The sequence below is a fragment of the Argentina anserina genome, chromosome 4, assembly GCF_933775445.1.
Source record: "Argentina anserina chromosome 4, drPotAnse1.1, whole genome shotgun sequence".
NCBI lineage: Eukaryota > Viridiplantae > Streptophyta > Magnoliopsida > Rosales > Rosaceae > Argentina > Argentina anserina.
Window position 1 is genome coordinate 8,274,381 of NC_065875.1, and position 22,324 is coordinate 8,296,704.

The 22,324-nt window shown below is 35.5% G+C and overlaps 1 protein-coding gene across 1 annotated transcript; it reads left to right on the top strand.

The window, feature by feature from the left end:
• Positions 1-6,737: 6,737 nt before the first annotated feature.
• Positions 6,738-10,704, top strand: LOC126789791 (probable linoleate 9S-lipoxygenase 4). The gene is made up of 9 exons (XM_050515843.1): positions 6,738-6,973; positions 7,197-7,486; positions 7,599-7,839; positions 7,937-8,281; positions 8,395-8,480; positions 8,603-8,710; positions 8,832-9,136; positions 9,237-9,500; positions 9,721-10,704. Exons 1-9 carry the CDS (start codon positions 6,778-6,780, stop codon positions 10,472-10,474), a joined length of 2,589 nt encoding a protein of 862 aa, XP_050371800.1. The 5' UTR covers positions 6,738-6,777; the 3' UTR covers positions 10,475-10,704.
• The last annotated feature ends 11,620 nt before the right edge of the window (positions 10,705-22,324 follow it).

Here is a 22,324-nt window from a genome sequence, read left to right on the forward strand (position 1 = left end):
GACACCTAAAAAGGAGTATGCATGTAATGATTCAAGAAAGAAGTTAACTAGTCTTTACTGAAGCTCTGAAAACTGTAATGGACCTAGTTTAAAAGAATAAGTATCCTCCATAAATGCTTTTGGCCATCTGAGTACAACATGTACTCCCTCACACCATCTCTATTTCTGTGAATGAGTATATATCAAGATAATTAGAGTAAGAATGAATTAGATGAAATGATGAGACACCTTAACTTCATCGGTTGATTTTAACTGCCAACATCGATTGCTATATGAAAAATTACAATGAGACAACATGAGACTCAATATTTTAGTCCTTCAGAAAAATTACAAAGACAATAATGAATTACTTTCTGCTCATAGGTTGCAAAGGACTCTTTTAAGAATATGGGAAGCATGACCAGATCAGGATTCCAAAGAGAGTGAAATGTTGGTTTCTAAACACAAAAAACTTGGAAAAAAAAAGTGAAACAGAGAGTCCATCAGTATAATGAAAAAAAAAGGGTTAGATTCACCTAAATTCATCTAAATGATCGGTTGTCTGTAGCTCTATAAGCAGAACTCTAGTGGACTTTGACATGCATATATATATATATATATATATATATACATATATATAGCCCATCTGGAGGATAAAATTCAAGCAGGCAGGCTCATCACTCACCTCATTAGCTGATTTAAATATATGTTGTTTAGTATTTAGAATATTTATACAAATCAGAGCCAAAACTCAAACCTGCTACTTCTCATATTCATGTAACTTATAAAACTCGGGACCGCATGAGAGAACTTCATCATAATTTAACTCCCACCATATATAACACATATACCAAAATAATAATTGTGTTAGCCACCATTTGACATATCTTAACGTGGTTGCTCGGGTAAAGTCCGTGTTGATGCTCGAATGAAAAAGGATGCAAGGGGTTGTGGAAAAGGTAATAAATGGGTAGGGAAAGGCAGGGAAAACAAAGGAGAAGAAAGGTAAAGGTACATGATCTGGGAAGTTGATCTAAGAAAATAGTAATGATTCCCACCCAATTCAGAATTCCAAATGACCATGCTTCAATTCACTACAACAACTTCAAACCACAAATTCACACCCGGAAACAAGAATAAAAAAGAATCATGAGATAGATATTACCTTTAAAGTCTGAAGAGAACTTGGTCGATTTGAGTGTTGGTGATGAGATCGGTTTCGTCTATTCCATTTGATGGCAGAGATGATGAGAAGGAGAAATGAGAAAAGTTTGTATGGTATAACTGTTAGGTGGATATTTAGATTAAAAGGAGGAAAAAATTGGGAATTTCCAGAATCGGCTCTGGAAAGCAACCGTAGAGCTGCTTCTCAAATCCTGTTGTGGAGAGAATCAGATTGTCCTAAAAGCTGAAAATTTCTGTCTCACCAAACGCTATGTGATTTGCTCATAATCACTTTTGACCCCAAAAGCAGCCCAGAAATTGCTTCCAAACAGGGCCTAACTCTGGTAGAATTGCGTAACTATCTTAGTAACTATATTAATAACTCTCTTAAAATTGAGTAGCTGTCGTTGTAACTATGTTGGTAACTTTTGGTATTATCAGGATAAAACAGAGACATAATATTAGAGGTTGATGATGAGGTGAATATATAACGAGTGTATATATATATTCAAGAAATTGAGTATATGATCATATGGTTAACCATGATATTATCTAGTTACACGGCTAGTTATGTAGGATCTTTTTCTGAAAGAAATGATTTACCCTTTCATTTCTTATTAGTAACTGTGTTGGTAATTGTATTTCCATTAAATAACTGTTTGGTAATTGTGGATATTGTTTTCTTCATAGGTGCGATGTTGGGAGATACAATAAAGTAGAGGAAATGCAACCGTTCTACAATGCTTTCCTTACTTGGAGTACTGAGATTTTAACTGTTACCCAACATTTACATGTATATGTTGTTAAGCTCTCATAATGTTACTTCAAGTGACTAGTTTACGAGTTATGTGAAAGTTATATGGTAATTAGTCAAGTAACTAGCTATATAAGTAACTACCTAACTAGTCAAGTAACTAGAAATGTAACTAGATTACTTAAATTATTTCTTATAAAACTATTCAAGTAATTGAGCGCTATTGATGTAACTGGTTTTGTAATTGCAAACTTTTTGTAAATGATAGTTACATGCATGTAATTATTATTGTAAATGATACTTACATACAAGTGTAAATATAATGATCTACATAGTTACAATAAAAATCATAAATCTACTTGACAATTGACATTAGGTTAGTCACAATAGTATAATCACAACAATTACAACGAGCAACATGATAATTACAACACCAGATTGAGTGATAGTTACTTCAGCATGTTTGGATGACTGTATTAACATCAAGTAACTGTCTTGGTAACTATATTGACATTAAGTAACTATATGGGTAACTGGCTAGGTAATTGTGTTAATAATTGTTTGCTTACGATCTTAGTAACTATCTATACATGTCTCCTCATCAACCCAAAAGGATCCAATGACCATCCACACAAAATTGATTTTCTCTCACGCATTTTATCAAACACATTTTTTGCATCCACCACTTAAACCATTTTGAACTACATATTAACCATAGAGCACCAAACAAGCACAAAAAGTTCAAGCCGTCATCAACACAGTTACCAAACTGTTACTCATATAGTTACAAAGAAAGTTACCAAATAATTGAATGTCAATACAGGTACCGAGACCGTTACTTAATGCCAGTATAGTTGCTAGAGTAATAATTACGTAACTACTCAAAAAAACTGATCATGACTAGTTTGAGGCAGTTTATTAATCCTCATACAGTTATCAGAATAATTACTTAATATCAATGTAGTTACTCAGATAGTTACTTAATACCAATGTAGTTATCGGAACGGTTACTAAAGTAACTACTATGTTACTATTTTAGTAACTGATCATGTAACTACGTCAGTAACTAATTATGTAATTGACCACGTAACTCGCAACTCGCAACGTCTGGAAGACTAGAACAGTTATTGAAGTGACTATTATAAATATAACTACTAAAGTAACTGGTCATATAACTACTGAAGATAGTCAGGTAACTACGTAAGTAACAATCATGTAATTGACCATGTAACTCTATCAAGTATGGTAACTATTAAAGTAACTTGTCATAAAGCTGAAAACTATTCAAGTAATTGGCAATGTAACTTGTGAAGTAACATGTAACTAAGTAACTCATCAGGTAACTAAAATTGACTTTTTTATTGCAACGTTATCATTTGAAACATTAACTTTTTGCACCTTCAAGTCAACCTCACTAACAACTTCCTTCTTTTCTTTTATTCTCGTTGTCCAAAACCACACACCCAAACACTTCCTCCAAAAGTCCTCAAATCAATTTCTTTTCACTTCTCTACCGTCCCACTGAACGTTGTTCACTCACTTCACCACCACCATGCTTGTCGATATGGATGTAATCATCGATGACGACACCAGAAAAGCGGCAATGACGTAAAAGGATTTGAGATCTCCACGTCAAGGGGAAAGAGGGCGTCGTTGGTGTTGTCCTTATAGATCCGACGTCGGCGTCATCCTAGTGTTGCTTTTCGGTGTGTGCCTCACCAATGGCGGCGAGAGACCGAAACTAGAATCATAGAGAGAGAGAGAGAGAGAGAGAGAGAGAGAGAGAGAGAGTCGGAGATGATTTGGAAATCATAGAGAAACGAGATTAGTTAGGAGTGATGTAAATAAAAGAAGAAAAAAAGATATAAAAGTCAAACCAAAAATTACAAACAACCCTATTTTATCAATTTGTAAAAAAGACATTGACATTTTTATCATTGACACCCTTCATATGGGACTTTTTTATCAAGTGATAAAGAATGAGTTTTTTTTTTTTACATTTTAACCTTGAAATAACCCTCTTCAACAATTCTATCTCAATATATTACTGATATATTAATAGGAAATTCTTATATGGTCATGTAATTATGAAAATGATGTGTGGCATCTAGGACTAGGTAATACCTGAAACTCTAGTATGTGCATGTATGAAATAATGAATATAATTTGATAACTTTCGATATCCACTCCTTTCAAAAAAAAAACTTTCGATATCCACCACCTCCGACCCTCCCATCCTTCATGAATGTCAGTTAGCTGTTCAACATTCCTGCCTGGCAGCGCGCGGCTTCATCTCTTTGAACTACCGCACCCGCACCCCCGCCGCTACAATAGATATTAATTGTCTCTGTAATTAAGCCTCATTGATATTAATTTTGAGGCCGCCATTATAGATAGTCACCCTGTCACTGGTGTCTAGTGATAAATAGCGATAAACTACCAATATTATTTATGAATTCACAGTTGGTCTAGTCACTCTAAGGGGCGAATGTAGAAAAAACCCTAAACCCTAAACTCTTCTTCTTCGATTCTTCTTCTTTCTTCATTTGATTAATCCTGTGAATCGTAGCAAACAAAAGTCTACATTCGTGACTATGTCGTTTTGAGCTGCTTAATCAGATCCAGCATTTCACACCAGTGACACCACATAGACATGTGAAATTGTGAATTATTGAACTTTATGCCGTTAAAAGATCATGTGAAGAGCAAGGAAGCATAATGCCATACCAGAGAGATCATGATATCGATATAACTGGTCCATAGAATACGATGAAGATAAGCCTGTACGTGGTTTTCAATAATGAAACGCGTTGCTACAGAAATAAATAATGCTGCAGGGGACGTACGTCGGTACGTTTACTAAAAGGGTGGAAAATAAGGGAATGCCCATGCAACGGAGATCATGCATGGCCGAAACTGTGGTCCATTGCATATTTGTTTCATCTTCATAATGTGTGAGTATAAGACACCATTCGTTATCTCCGGTTCACTTTGTTTGTTTCTAATAAAACGTGTTATCTGCTGCTGTGTTTTTCACGTTTGCATGGACGAGTGTCGGAAATTATACGTACTGGAGCGCAAAAAAAAAAAAAAAAGGGGTACGGTACGTTAGTGAATATTAGATTTAACCGGTCCATAAATGGTTATTTTGTCTGTCATATATGGATGCATGGCTCGGATAAGAATGTGATTAAATTAATGCATGATTGTTATAGGGTATGGGTCATCATTTGGCCCGTGGGCCTAAAAGCCCGTGAGCGGCCCGTGGGTAGTCCGGCTCAATACCGGGTAGAGGCCGAAGGTTCAAAGTCTCGGTCCAGTCTTAGGCCCGACCTGATCCTAAAAAGTCCGATCAAAAGGCCGTTTAAAGTCCGTTTATTTTTAAAATTAATAATTTCATATGTATTTATTTATTATATATGTTAATTAATTAAATTATTTTGTTATATTTCTTATTTTTTACTATATTTAGTTAAATAATTACCATATCTTATTTTTTTTCTTTAATTTTTAATAAAAATATACATTACACATCAAAATAATGAGTCCGGCCCGGAAAAATCCGTAAGACCCGGGACCCGTGAATAGCCCGTGGACCTCGATTTTATTAGTAAATCCGGCCCGAAAAATTAAAAAAATCATTAAAACCCGACCCGGTCCGAATCCGATGGTAGTGGATCCGGCCCGACCCATTACCGACCCTTACTATAGGGTTTGCATGTGTTTCGCAATTTAGCCAGGGTAAGCCAGCTGCTAACTTAGTTTCGTATGTTGTGAAAATTTCCCTTGTTCATAACTTCATATGAGACCTAGGTCCCTACTCGACAAAAGCACATGGCCGGCATCTGCATTTATGTGAAGTTATGGGAGTCAGGCCAAATGAAGAGAAATTTGATGTTTTATATTAAAAAAAACAAAACTGAAAAGTTGGTTAGTATGAAAAGATTGAACGTACAAAATTATATGATAGATATTATTGAGATCATATATAGTTTGTTTATAATAGTATGATACGTAATTAGATACTCCAGTGGTTAATAATGTCTGTTAGGGCCAAAATATCGGAATTACTCGTCTTGTACTTAATTTTCGGAGCCATATTCTATTACATTGAGTCTAATTAGGCCTAAATACCCACTACATGTATTATTAGCCATGTAAAGGCAGTTTGATAATTTCAGTCACCACACTCATTTTCTCCTATAAATAGACATCTCAACTTCACAAATTTATCGGCAAGTCCGGTCTTCTCCTTAAATGATGTTTGCTCATAATTTTTAGGATTGTCTGAGATTATGTTTTTTCGGTAATACTCAAAATTCTAGCCCCATCAGAATATCACAGTAACATTTGGCGCTAGAAATAGTGTATAACCTCCAAACTTGTGGTTTCATGTAAGTTGTATTTGATATGTTGCCCACTTGCACAGCATGAGCTTCCAATAATTATTGCAATACTCGTTCATCTCATTTCTCCGAGAAAATCCTGCTAAATCTTGAAAAGCCACTTTCAAAGTTTATACGTGCTCTCGTTAAAAAAAAAAGTAGTTAGAAGGGATTTTTCGGTCAAGGAGAGAAGATGTTCGTACGTGTCCAATATATGAATCTTGTCTTTACCAAATTAAACAGAATGATGCATTTTCTATTCTCCATCGTCCGTTCTTTATCTCTTGTATATCAAATCAACATGTGTTTCATACAGAACGTCCAGACGAAACAAAAAATATCTAAAAGGAACGTGCGCATTACTGTGAAGAACTCCAGCCCTCCTCGATCATTTTATTTCTTCTATAAATACCAGACGAGTGCCCCTCTCCCTCTTCACAAACGAACTTCCTCGACCTAATAGAAGAGCGGAACCTTTTGCTTAGAACGGACAAGATGTTTCAAATTCCCAACATTGTCCCAAACATCATTGACAACCTCAAGAATGGTTCCCACAAGAAGATCAAAGGAACCGTGGTGCTGATGAAGAATAATGTGCTGGACTTCAATGATTTCCATGCTTCTGTTCTCGACCGTGTGCATGAGCTTTTGGGGCAAGGCGTTACTCTGCAGCTCATCAACTGTGATTCTTGTGAGTATTTCTCAATCCCGGGCAAAACTCTTAAGTATGGGGTACTGATGTTATTTCCCACTCCAAAATGTAGCAACTTAATTACATAAGCATATCATGTTATGTTGCCGACTTGCCGGACTTTGAATTCAGACATCACTTTTACTGAAAAATACATACGTAGTTGTTCGGTAGCTCTTTCTGTTTTCTTATAGATTAATTTTGGTTCTGTAAATATATGCAGCTACTGGGTCGGCAGGGAAACTCGGAAAAGTTGCATATTTGGAGAACTGGATTGGCACACTCGGTCCACTAACAGCCGGAGAAACTAAATTCCGGGTTACCTTTGATGTGGAAGGCGAGATAGGCGTTCCAGGAGCATTCATAATAAGAAACAATCATCACAGTCAGTTCTTCCTAAAGACTGTCACACTCGATGATGTTCCCGGTGCCGGTCAGATCCTCTTTGTTTGCAACTCATGGGTCTATCCTGCATCCAAATACAAGAAGGACCGCATATTCTTTGCTAACAAGGTATGTGATGGTGTTATATAATTTATAACTTAATTCAAATGCTTTCAAAATCAAACATGGGTTTCGTAAAGTAACCTTAAAAAGAAGATGATGGATCTATGAAATTGCACAGACGTATCTTCCGAGTGATACTCCATTGGCACTACGCAAATATAGACAGCAGGAACTCGAGCAGTTAAGAGGAAATGGAACTGGACAGCTAAAAGAATGGGACAGGGTGTATGACTATGCTTTGTACAATGATCTCGGTGACCCGGACAAGGGTCCAGAATATGTCCGTCAAACTCTTGGAGGGTCAAGCAATTACCCTTACCCTCGTAGAGGAAGAACTAGCCGACCACCAACAAGGACAGGTACATTAACCTTTTACATGTGTTGCCTTGATTAATTAATTTTTTACACTATTAGTTAAGTTTGATGAGGATCGTTGATATATTTTCTTGTTAATAGATCCCAACTGCGAGAGTAAGATCCCTCTAATTGATCTGCTGCGGTTAGACATATATGTTCCGAGAGATGAACGATTCGGACACTTGAAGATGTCCGACTTTATTGCTTATGGCCTGAAATCTCTGGTTCAGTTTGTTAAACCAGAGCTACAGCGTACTTTTGATAAAACTCCCAACGAGTTTGACAGCTTTCAGGATGTTCTCAACCTCTATGAAGGAGGGTTTCCGATGCCTGAAGGTTTAATGAAGGATATTGGCGATAACGTTCCTTTGACAATGATCAAGGAAATGTTCCGAACTGATGGTGAACGAGTCCTTAGATTCCCAGTGCCTCAAGTGATCAAAGGTACGTATCAGCCTCAATTTATTTATTTTCAATACATATACCATAATACCATACTATATCGAGTATTATCCTTCATCCATATTCACCAAGTTAATTGTGATATATTGACACAGAGGATAAGACTGCTTGGAGAACTGATGAAGAATTTGCAAGAGAAATGCTAGCCGGAGTCAACCCTGTGACTATTCGTCGCCTTCAAGTAATCTTCAGACAATTTTGTCTAAATTAGGGTCCACAAAAATAGTTAGTTACATCAAGGCTAGTCTTCTATCACTTTTGCTCATAAATCATGTACGTGATTTAAGTCTAATGTATCTACAGGAGTTTCCACCAGCAAGCAAACTTGATCCAAGAGTCTATGGCGATCACAGAAGTACCATAAGAGAAGAACACATTCAGCATAACTTGGATGGGCTAACGGTGCATCAGGTAATACATTGAATTAATTTCCTATCAAAATTAAAAGGCATCTCATAGTGTTGAGTACTAATACTGTTGATCTTTTATGTTGTATATGGCTGAAATTTAACGACTATGTTTGGTTGGATAGGCATTGAGGGACAACAGACTATTCATATTAGACCATCATGATTCCTTCATGCCATACCTGAGACGGATCAACGCAACTGAAAACAAGATCTATGCCAGCAGGACACTTCTTTTCTTAAAATCTGATGGGACTTTGAAGCCACTAGTGATTGAACTGAGCTTGCCTCACCCAGAAGGAGATCATTTGGGTTGCACTAGCAAAGTATACTTACCAGCTGAAAATGGTGTTGAGAGCTCCATATGGCAACTGGCCAAGGCTTATGTGGCTGTAAATGACTCTGGATTTCATCAACTGATCAGTCACTGGTATATATATTACTTCTGCCAAAGAATTAATGCTTGAAGAATATGTTCGTGGATGTTTATCAGTTCGATCATAACATATACTTCATATTATTTGTCACAGGTTGAAGACCCATGCGGTCATTGAGCCTTTTGTCATCGCCACCAATAGGCAGCTTAGCGTGCTTCATCCAATTCACAAGCTTCTGCATCCTCACTTCCGTGACACGATGAATATAAATGCACAGGCTAGGCAAATTCTCATTAGTGCTGGTGGCATCCTGGAGATGACTGTTTTCCCGGCCAAGTATGCCATGGAATTGTCAGCTGTGGTTTATAAGGATTGGGTTTTCCCAGACCAAGCTCTCCCTACAGATCTCATCAAGAGGTACAAAGCGTTCTCGGTACTAGCCATGTATGAGGCATTGGAACGTGACATGACATATAACGAAATATTTTTCTCTTGAAAGCATGCTTGATATAAGTTTTATAATTGAAAGATGCTAAACCATAGTTCTAGTTTACAACTTCACAAGTTCACATCTACTGGAACACAAGGTTTGCTAGCCACATTTCTCTAACTATGTGTTTGCCTTGGCTCAATACAGAGGAATGGCTCTCAAGGATCCTAATGCTCCACACGGTGTTCGCCTACTGATAGAGGACTACCCATTTGCTGTTGATGGACTTAATATCTGGTCTGCAATAAAAACTTGGGTTTCAGACTATTGCTCCTACTACTACAAGACTGATCACATGATTCAACAAGACACTGAACTCCAGTCCTGGTGGAAGGAACTTGTGGAGCAGGGTCATGGTGACAAAAAGCATGAACCTTGGTGGCCTAAGATGCAGACTCGCGATGAGCTTATTGAGTCATGCACTACCATCATCTGGATTTCCTCTGCTCTCCATGCAGCCGTTAACTTTGGACAATATCCCTTTGCCGGGTACCTTCCAAACCGGCCAACTGTAAGCAGGAGATTCATGCCTGAGATCGGAACTCCGGAATATGAAGAGCTCAAGAGCAACCCTGATTTAGCTTTCTTGAAAACTATTACTGCTCAGTTACAGACTATGATCGGGGTTTCACTGATAGAGATTTTGTCTAGGCATGCTAGTGACGAAGTCTATCTAGGGCAGAGAGACACACCTGGGTGGACATCGGACACAGAAGTGTTGGAAGCCTTCGATAGGTTTGGAAGGAAACTGGCTGAAATTGAGGATAGTATTATACGTATGAACAATGACGGTAAGTTGAAGAACCGAGTCGGACCGGTTAAGATGCCTTATACTCTGCTCTATCCTACCGGTGAAGCTGGACTTTCTGGCAAAGGAATCCCTAATAGTATTTCGATCTAAACCAACTATGTAATTTATTTCTCTAAAGTTGAAAATGTTGTTGTTTGTACGTTGTTCTTCTTCTTGTTGTTGTTGTTTTATGTTGCGTTCTTGTAAAATTGACGTATATGTCGCCCATAAAACCCCATGCAAGTATACTTAATAGTGGGAATAATGCCTCTGAAATAAAATTACTGCATTAAGGTTTTATATCGCAAGTCTTTGTGCTATAACTCCTATAAGTGCCAGACTGCCAGTAAATTGTTGTCCAAAGTTTTTTATTTTTGAGAAGTAGGGCCAAACGATAGCTCTTAAACCGTTACTATAACTGATATCACATAATACAAGGGGGAGACATATGACCTTAACCCCCAAAGAGAGATGGATGAGTTCGAAGATGGTGTTGGTGGTGAAGGAGGAGGCGGTGGGGATGAGAGGAGGTGGAGCTCCTCGATGCCGCACCGTGGTGGTGAGGTGTCCGGAGTGTAATGAGAATTGGTTGGTGCTACGCCCAATTTGTAAGTTGATTTTGAATTCTAGATATTTACTGTAAGAGTTTCGTATTTAGGATTTTAGAACCCACATATGGTTATTTAAGTAAATACCCTTTTTATTTTGCCTATAAAACGAAGTTGTGACGTAAATTGACTTCAGACTCCTCGTTGATAGCGAAAAACGAGTTTGGGTACTACATTGGTACAACTCAGAGTTAGGGTACTACATTGACCTTGCCATAAGAGTTTCGGTACCGCTGTTGAATTTTTTTTATGGTCACGTGCAAGACACGTGACTGAGATAACGGAGTCGTAATAGAAATTGGGCTCAAACCCTTCGTTGATAGCGAATTACAAGTTTAGGTATTATATTGGTACAACTCAGAGTTGAGGTACCATATTGACCTTACTACAATAGTTGGAGTATCAATGGTGAAATTTTTTCTAAATTGTATACCTCCGGCTCTAAGATAATAATTATTTTTACCAATATTCCATTGAACATGTCTTTGATTAAAATCCACATCTTGTCACATTAATAGCAGATCATCATTTCATATACTCTTCAATATAGTGCGCATGATGACATTACCGGCGAGGTTTCGCATAGTACGAACTGGTTCTTTTGTCCCTATTGTTCATCAAGCCAATTCAATGACTCCATTTTTCAAACTCTTTAGTTCTTTTAATAATGTAACGTTTTCAATTAATTCTGATGTAACTGTCAATGATTTTATTTGTATTTAATAAACGGTTGTCCGCTCAGTTTAAGAAAAATAAAATTAAAATAAAACTCGATCATCATTTCCCCTGACATTTTATTGAATAAAAAGTAAGGGTACAAAAAGCCAGGGTTATATTTCGACGCTAGCCAAGGAACACAAAAAACCGGTCAAATGTGACATGATTTAGTAGAATGATCTAATTGTCTGATGCAGTGGCAGATCCAGAAACGTTCTTTAGGTAGGTCAAGATCAATATAAAATTTTCTTATACTATGGTAAAGTGGAGCACAAGTAGATGTGACTTCTATAAAAAATTTATGGAAAACAAAGGCAAACAAAAAAATAAATGGAGTTTCTATTCATTCCTTTTAAAATAGCACTTGGTCTCAAACTTTTTCCTAAATAGTTTTGACTTAGTTAATGCATATGAAATTATCAAAAAACATATAACAATAAAAATAAAAAAATAAAAATAATTCTTTACTTATCTATTATAAATTATAAATGTATATAATTATCTTTTATATTTATTGCTAGACAATCTAAAATAGGATATCAATTTGCATTAAGTGATTTAATTGATTAACTTCTTTTTTGATAAACATCATTAGTCAAAAATTTAATGTAGTTAAACATCAAATTGAATGTGGACGATTTAATGTATAAACTATTTATACTTTTTGATTTGAGTCAAAAAATTATAACTCGTTCATTAGAGGTTAGAATATTTTATATATGTTGATGAACAAAACTCGTTAATTAGTGGTTAAAATATTTCATATACGTTGATGTTATTATCAATAAATGAAAAATATAGTTTACTAATTTATCATGAATTTAGAAAACGGGTAGAAGATTGATCGAATTAACTCTAAAAGATAATTTGTGTGATTATTATGTATTTTTCAGGTTGTATATAATAAATGAATTTGAAATAAAGTATGAATGAAATTAATAGATAATAGTATGCTTTGATATATCAAATTAAATAATAGGCATTTTAGGAAAATTATGGAAGTCTAAATGGTATTTTAGGTATCTATAAAAACAAAATAGAGATCTACTGAGTAAAAAAGTCTAAATATCGTGTCTTAGAGGTATGAATAGAAACTCCCAAAATGCAATGTTTGCAAAGGGGCGAAAAAAAAAGTTCAAACAACTAAAACTATTTACTTATTAGATTTAAATGCATAAAACTATTTTTTTTAAGGAAGAAGAAGAAATTAAAGTCTAATTATGACTCATAATCAAAGATTTCAAACCGGTTTAGTCTAATAGTGCTAGTTTCCTGATAGACCCACCATCTTCAACCCTCTTGCCCTTTCTCAATTGAATAATATATGCAGACCATCAAGAACACAAGTCTTTATGGCTTATTTTAGATTTCGAGCTTAGGTAGCTGCCTAGACTCCGACCCCCTAATCCGCCCCTAGTCTGATTTTTATTCATCTCACACTCAAGGCTATATCTCTAATCTGTAATATTATAAAATTAACAACCCAAAAATTCACTAGAGAGTGATTTGCTTAAAAATTCACAAATAACATATGTATCGTACCGGTACGAATCTAATTACACAAAGAATCAATCCTTCATGAAAAAATATTACAAATGACTTAGATTTTTCTTCTATTAACAAATAACTGGTGTGACGCACTGGTACGATTCACAAATAACATGTGCATCATATGGGTTCGAAAATATCTAGTATTGAGTATACAATTCTACGATGACCCTATGTACTACGTACTACCATATACATAATAAATAAATACTAATTACATGATTTTAAATTCATATATTAGTTCCATGCATGACTCATGCTGACACTTTCCATACTTGACCCAACCTATTCCCGGAAAAAGTAAGGTTCCACCCTTCACTATATATAACTGATTTTGGCATGAACGAACCAAAGGAACTGATAATGCAACATCAAGAACTCAATTGAAAATCCTATGTCATAGAACCTATACATTCACAACAAGTCCAAAAGTCGGAACCAAAAACTGCCGAAAATAGCTGTGAAACTATGAGCCCCAAATTCGATCCACATTAGCGAAAACATCAGCTGGAGCATTTCCACACTGAAGAAGACATAATAAACTCGCAGTTACTATAGCTGCGTAACATTCATGTATTTCAACCTTTTAACTCCTAGCCGTCATAGAATGAAGTTGGGAATAGTCAAGTACTTGACCACTAAAGTAGAACGTTGTTATAGATTAGATTACTGTTGTTGCTATTAGTAATATATAATTATTGTATGTTGCACTTCTACGTTACCTCTCTAATTAGTTGCATTCGTTTAATTTCAAATGTTGAATTTCAATTTACAAATTCTTCCCGGTCATCTCATTCCTTGAAAACCTGCATGGTGGAGACCTGCAACTGCTTCCAAATTGACAATAATAAATACCTTCAAGACGGATAGATGATGAAACACGAAAAAGATTGATGAGGAAAATAAAAAATAATGTGAGTAAGACTTAACCCATGCAACGTGTAGCAATATTGCCAAGTACTTGTCTACAAGGACTGAAAAATTGATATTTTTGGCTATATTTTACCGAAAATTTCGTTTTTCTTGTGATCCGATAATATCTTAGCCTACCACCTTTATTTCGTTGGATATTTTCGATCCCCGAAATATCCGGAATTGCTGGATTTTTCACAAGTATTACAACTTTTTCGCTGGAGCTCCTACATCCTTTAATTAGAATAAAATTGAACAAGTATTAGTTTCCAGCTAAACAAGTGGTATAAACATAAACAAGGCTCATAGATATCGCTGAGAAAACAAAGTAATAGGACACTATGATCAAAACTCACCAAAAACAAACGCCAAAAAAACATTTGAATAAAGACTTCCTCTACGGATAAAGGACATTCAATTCAAGTTGTGAAGTTTGAAATAAAAATGATAACTCACAAGCCAACTAAGATGATGAACTATTTGACAATTCAAAATGGTTACTCCCTTTCAGTAACATGAGAACTACTTTGGTATAGGCCAATATTAGCACTAAGCTAATAGACTTAGCAGAAGAGGAGGTCCCTGACTAAAAACTACAACTAGAATCCTTATAATATCAGAATATAAAGTTCCATTCATATGTCCCATATGGCACGTTGGTACGGCAACACATAGTCGAGTAATGTAGTGGCCAACACAACCTATTTACTAAACCTAAGCCAATTTTTTATGACAATAGCCATCATCAAATTAAAGGAATACCAAATAGCGACAAATTTATTCCTACTATCCTATGGAAGTACATCAGCATTGTAACTGAAAAGAGAAAGAAGCTCAATCAATACACAAACTGGAGAAATTAAATAAGCATGAATGACATTTGACACTCAAATATCAACGATAAACCAAATTCCACAATGCATTTCATCACAAGAAACAAAACTACAAAATGGCTACATCTCCAAAGAACTATGAATCTAATAAGGGTAAAATGGGTAATGCCTACTATAATGCCTACTATGTAATAACCCAATTTTTCGGAATGATTTTTGGATCACTTTTGAATTTATAAAGTATGTGAAATTCATTAAACGTGTTTGTGCCGCCTTGCGAAGTCGGAAATTGAAAACGGAAACGTTAACGGAACGTTTATTTAGAAAAACATTACGTTTCCGAGACGTGAACATCGACTTTTACTCCGTCGATCGTTTGTGAAAACTTTCTTCACGAAAGTCGTAGAGCTCGTCGATACGAGTGCGTGGACGTGTGACGCGTTCGAATCGGACATCGGACGTAAAAGTTATTAACGTCGGAAGTTCGTTTCCGATTTTGGAAATAGTATAAAAGGAAAGAGAGGAGATTAAAAATCAGAAAATCAGTTTTTTTCCAAAAATCAGCTCGGGTACTGTTCACCCGAGCTCGGGTATCGTTCACCCGACCCAAAAATCTTCTCCGGCCGATTTCTCCACCATCCGACGTCGCCTCGTGTCGTGCCACCTATCAAACTGACGGGCTCGACGATCTCCATCTTTTGGGCAACGCCTTGCACTCCGGCGACAACCACACACGGTGCAGCAACCACCGGAAGTTGCTGCTGTGTCGGCGTCGCCTCCTCCGGCCACCATAGCTCGAGATTCTTGGGGGTTTTGCTTGTCTCAGTCCCAGCAACATTCCCACAAAACGAATCCAGCCAAATCGAAATGTAAGTACCCGAATCAAATTTTCAATTTCTAGGGTTTGTGAATAGTGCCGAATTTATGTTCTTCGTTGTTTGGACTGTTTAGGCTCGGATTTAGACCTTGGTGTCAACTAGAAAGTTGTTGGAAATATTGTTTAGGTTGTGGTGGTGAAATTTGGTGATGATTGGTGGCGGTCGGTGAACAGTAAAGCCGTATGAATAGTAACTGTGAATAGCGATCTGTAACAGTAACTGTGAACAGTGACGCCGCATGAATAGTGCATGTGAATAGTGATTTGTAACAGTAACTGTGAACAATGCATTGTAAAACAGTAACTGTGAACAGTGTTTTGGCAAAAACAGCACCTATGAACAGTGTTTAGTAAAAACATTAATTAGTAAACATGAACAGTGTTCTGTGAACAATGTTTTATAAACAACATTTAGCTGTGCTGAAAATCGTCACCTGATATTTTAAGTATCATTTTCTAAGCATTTATCATGTTATTAGGTGACTGACGAAACGAGTGAAGAAATTACTTTCAGGGTCGTGGAAGTTGCACGCAGGAAAGAAGGTGAGTAAAATCTCACATATTTACGAATCTACCCTTGTGGAGATTCAAGATTTTGCAAGAGTTTTTAATATTGAATTACGACATGTATACAATATAATTGATTACATATATATTGTATAAATGGTAATAAGTACATATATATATAGTTTGCTATATTATATACTGTTATGAATTTATTGGAATTGGTCATTTCGATGACGAGAATTAAATATTGAGCAAGTGATTTGATTTTTGTACAATATGAGATGTGATTATTGTAAGTGGTTTTAACATGGAGTTTGTTAAAATGTTTTGTCTTCGGACGAGTTTTTGTCTTCGGACGTGTTTATGAAATATGACATGTATATGATATAATGGATTATATATATATATATTGTATAAATGGTAAATAGGTACATATATATATAGTTTGCTATATAATATACTGTTATGATTTTATCGTGATTATGTCATTTTGATGACGAGATTTATATATCGAGCATGTGATTTTGATTTGTACAATATGATGTGAGATTATTGTACGTGATTTTAACATGGAGATTGTTAAAATGTTGATTTGTCTTCGGACTTGATTTTTGGTACAATATGATGTGAGATTATTGTACGTGATTTTAACATGTAGATTTTTAAAATGTTGATTTGTCTTCGGACTTGATTTTTGGTACAATATGATGTGAGATTATTGTACGTGATTTTAACATGTAGATTTTTAAAATGTTGATTTGTCTTCGGACTTGATTTTTGGTACAATATGATGTGAGATTATTGTACGTGATTTTAACATGGAGATTGTTAAAATGTTGATTTGTCTTCGGACTTGATGTTTGTACAATATGATGTGAGATTATTGTACGTGTTTGGCAAGTCGGAACATAGCCTTTGGCCGGGCGAAAGTTACGATACAGTTAGAGCTCTAGTCTGGCTGCCGGAGTACTGCATGTGAGGTAACGGGTGGTTATCGGCTCATGAGTACTCATATTGTTTTGGATGTTGGGTAGCGGGTGGTTACCCAATATCGGCGGTGTACTACGTGAGGGGTAACGGATGTGTACCAGCGTTCATTAGTATCCGTATTATAAATGTTTTTGGGTAACCAGAAGGGTTGCCCGATTTCTCATGAGCACTTTCATTTCATATATTTTTGGGACAACCAGATGGGCCGTCCATTGACTCATGAGGACATTTATATTTGTTGATTTGTGATTTTTCGTATATATTGATATGCGAATTATATTTTCATTTTACTAATACGAGCTGTAAAGCTTACCGGGTTTGTGTTTACAATCCCGGTGCACCAATTCGATGGTGTAGTGGATAACTCCGCAGGTGTGGATTAGCGGGAATTGACGGACCGCTCAGAGGACTTGAAGTTATTTATCTCCAACTTGTGTGAGGATTTGGTGTGACTATCTTGTGAGGTTGTTGTGAGGATTATACATTTCCATTTGTTATAATGTTGAATTATAATTTGGTTTGTAATAATCGGTTTGACTGAGTTGTATTTTGAACTCAGAGATGATCCGCTGTGGCATTTTAAATGATTTCGATTTCATTGAGATTGTTTGGTGTTTAACGACTTTGAAATTTTGAGTTTTTATGCTCGAAATTTTAGGGTCGTTACATACTACATACACACCGGCAACTCCAAAGATGATTTTTTTTAAAGAAGAAGATAAGTTCAGGAGCTCCTCCATAACTCTACACATAACACCTATTTCACTTTACTAAAAAAAACTGCATGTGGATCTTATCAGCCATACTGACATAGATTTTATTGAAAGTAGCCATGAGTTAGAATAATTAATTAACTTAAAGATATGATTACTATTTCAATGTATGTATATTAACATAAGAGTATTAAAATAAAGAAAATAGTGCCCTGATCCCATTTCGACATGGCATGTAATATCTACAAAGAAACAAATCCAATCCTAGAACTACATTATAAAACCAACACAGCAGTTTTATTTACTGCCAAAATGCTCCAAACTCGAACATTTGTATAGTTGCATTACAAATTGGAACCCACGCTACTGATCATCAGAACAAGGGGGTAGGATGTAACTCAAACCTCTTTCACAAAAACTGGGTTCTATGCAGCCTAGTACATTTGATGCAATATATATAAATTATGGAGCTGAAGCTCAGTAAAAAAAAAACAGACAGCACTGGATCAGTCTCTAGGCCGTAACATATAGAAGAACATACTTTGAATTAAATAAGGTAGCAACTACACTACAGATAGCTATTTTATCATTCTCTTGCCAAAACTCACTTGCACCTATTACTACTACTTATACAGCTTTACACATAAATAGCACAACATCAGCAATCTGCTTACATGAAAATAGAAGTGTAAAAAAGAATATGAAGACCACTAAAGAGTATCATTCTGAACCCCATCATTTTGATCAAATCAAGGATAGGGAAAATGAAAATATCCAAGACGTAATTAATATCCTCTGGCTTCCCCCCAGTAACACAGTGCAAAGGAATGATAAAATTACCTTTATAAAGGAAACTGTTAATTCAGGGTGCCGATGCCTGCCAAGAACCTCAAGCTCTAGAGAAACTGAGCGCATCTGCACAATCAGAGCCAGAGCATTAGCACCACAATTTCTCATTATACCGAAAGAAAATGAAAATAAAACAGCAAGGGAAAGACGATGAGATTACTCGGTGCAGAAACCTCGATTAGCCAATAACAAAAAAATTTTAAAACTGAACACGCTAAAACAATTTTAAAAAAAAGTAAAATTCGAAACTACGCAGAGAAGAAGGCGATTTCAAGATGCAGCATAGCATTAGTACCATAAGCATCAATTATCACCAAGGGCTCATGGCCTTACCGGCACCTCAAACAACGGCAATATCTGATAAGCTACTCCAAACAAATCAACTACAAACTACGAACTCCATACTTGATCCCCTTTTGTTTTCACCCACCGCCACTACCCCTTAGAAGATTAGTATAAAATTACCAACAGGAGCATCACCACCTCAAACTCGCCATCCCCTTCCCCGCGACGTCAGCATCCGCGATAACTCCGCCGGCATAACGAAAATCAGAAAATAAAATCTCAATTGACAGAATCAAAATCAATGAGTTACGTCAAAATTGAATCTACATTTACGGGTCGGACGATTCAGCTTCCTCTGCCGTAGTGGAAGAAAAGGCTGGGTTATTGAGGTACACGAAAACTTTGGGAGAGACGAAGGAGATGAGATTATGAGACTGAATACCAAAGTCTGGGTTTTCTCTGAGAGTGAGAGTAAGAGAGATCCACGATTTGGGAGACTAACTAAAATGTCTCCAGTTTCGAGCGCGGGAGTAGAAATTAGGGCAAGATCGCAGCGGCGGATCCAGATTACAATCACTAGGCATGTTTGAACTTAATTATTAATAGACTGTGGAGAATTTCGACGGTAAAGAATTTTATTAATTAAAATCAAAATTCATCTAATTAGTAATTAGTTAGTGACTGTAACGAGGATTACTTTTCTAATGCATATATGTAAATAATATAAACTAACTAAATAAATATTCATGTAACACATTATAATTTAGAATTATCTATAAGAACATTTTATTAGTAGTTCGAAAGGTTAAGAAATGACCAATAAAAACTAAATTAAATATCACAATTGATCAATAAAGTTTAGAATAAAAAATGAATAAAATTCAGATTTGTACTTGTAGATAGGACATTTCATTGAAAATCATGAAGCAATTTTTTGAACACTTTGATTTGGACTCAAATTGTTATTTTAGTTTGGGTAAATAAGCAACGTACTAGTTAGTAATTAATTTAGCTAACATTCTAGAATAATAGATATTTGGCTGATGACACGTTATTGAGGAAGAAGATATAGAATTTGGAAGGAAAACAAATTACTAAAGTTGGTTATTTAAGGATGCTTGGCTAAGGAGAATCCCAAAAACAAAAGAATTAAAACCAAATTTTTTTTTCTTGTCTTGAGTTGGGGATGCTGGAATCACCCCAAGCTATATAGTGGATCCACCCGTGCAAGAGCGAACAATGGGTCTAACTGATAGAAAGTTGTGACCAACATGTATGTGGCATTTATCAAACGCCATTGGCTTCGCTACACTCGCGACGTCTGCCAAAACGCCATAGAAAAAATCTTTAAAATGATGTACATTCTCATGAAGTTTATTAAACATCATTAAGGTTTTGAATATTTGATGGCGTTTAGAAAACGCCATAACCATACTTCTAAAATTTAGACTTGAAAAATCAATGGGTATGTACTTTTAATGACGTTTTTATAACTAAACATCATGCTTGAAGTGTCATAGATGACCGTATTTGTGCCGGTATTAGTTCTTCTTCAGGTTCATTTGCGACGACCATTTTCAATATCCCGCTTATGTCTGCTGCCTAATTAGAAGCCCATATTGCCTAGTTTTTGTCGATCTCCAGTGGAACCAGTGGTTCGTGATGCTAGTATTATGGTTAAGAGAATTTTGTCATGGGTTTGGACGCAGCAAGAGAGAACGATCTCTATGTAACTTTAAGGATGCTACTCTCAAGGTGGAGTCTTCTGGCCCTAAGAAAGATATAAAATATAACTTTTGTTCATAGCATTTAATGAATTGTGTGGTAAAGATGCACGCTGAAAAGGAAAAAAAAGTTAATTAAATAGGAAAAGTGTTTGTTTAGTCCTAGTTGATATCTAAATAGTTCTTGAAGTTACTTACAACTTCTAATGTAAAGTTTATTCCATCAATCGGCAGTTAAAGTTCTTAAAAAAATTGTGTAATTACTAAAATGTCATTATATTTAAAGTTTCATCAATACATATCTTTTTCATTATTTTCCCTTTATTTTTAATAGATGTGAATGTTTTTATTGAACAAAGTAATTTATTCATTATTTCTTTATATTTGCACAATATAAAATTAACATAAAACAAAAGTCATAAATATTCTATAATTAATTAAAAAAAAATAAAAGAAAATACTGATATATGAGTATTTTAGTAATTACACCTTTTTTATTTGTAATTGTTATCTCATCACTTTAACTGAAGATTTGACCAAATAGATATTTTATATTAAAAGTTGCAACTTCAATAATTATTTAGATGAAACTGAAACCAGAATGACTAAATAGACAACTGACCAAAAGTATATAGGCTAAACAAATGTCAGCCCATTTAAATATGAGTAACCAATAAAAAAACAATACACAGTGAAAAAATTGACCAATAATATTAAATGGGTACGCCACATGAACTATGTACCGAGTATATAAAATAATTTATATACTTATTAGTTGAAACGATAATATTGTTACAACCATGTGTTTCACAAAATAGTCATAACCTTATGTACGTGTGAAATTTTTGATGAAATTAACGAGCTTGAAAGCTACCCTTTGTTCATATACGACCTTGGTCCCCTGCTCGACACAATTACAAAACTCACATATACATGAAGAAAATTAATTACTAGATGCCTCAATTAAGATGCTATAATAGTAATCTTGTCATAAGGTGATAATTAAAACTGTACTGTGAGGGCCAAATCAAAAGGCTCAATCTAGCTAGAGTAATTAACTAAACCATTTTCTTTCATTTTTGAACCGAAAGAGGCCAGCATTTTAATTTTTTTATGATTTTTATCATAGATGCTAAACGATGGTGGCGACCAAGCATGCATGTGTTTCACAATCTGGGTTTTTAATAAAGATTTTGAAGGAGTCAATTGTATTGCGGGCATAGGATGTCATATGTGCGATCCTTGTTCATATGAGACTTGGTCCCTACTCGTGTCAAGATATTACAAAAAACATCTGCATATTTGTGCGAAGTTAAGTTATGAGAGTCGGACCAAATGAAGATATATCGATAGAACCAAACTAGAACATAATAGGTAGCTAGTTTTGAAGTTATTTAC

Excerpts from the sequence above, each read along its gene's own strand:
- LOC126789791 (XM_050515843.1), top strand. The coding sequence starts at position 6,778 with ATGTTTCAAATTCCCAACATTGTCCCAAACATCATTGACAACCTCAAG. Across the intron at positions 6,974-7,196 it reads GCTCATCAACTGTGATTCTT|CTACTGGGTCGGCAGGGAAA; the intron begins GTGAGTATTTCT and ends AAATATATGCAG. Across the intron at positions 8,711-8,831 it reads ATGGGCTAACGGTGCATCAG|GCATTGAGGGACAACAGACT; the intron begins GTAATACATTGA and ends TTGGTTGGATAG.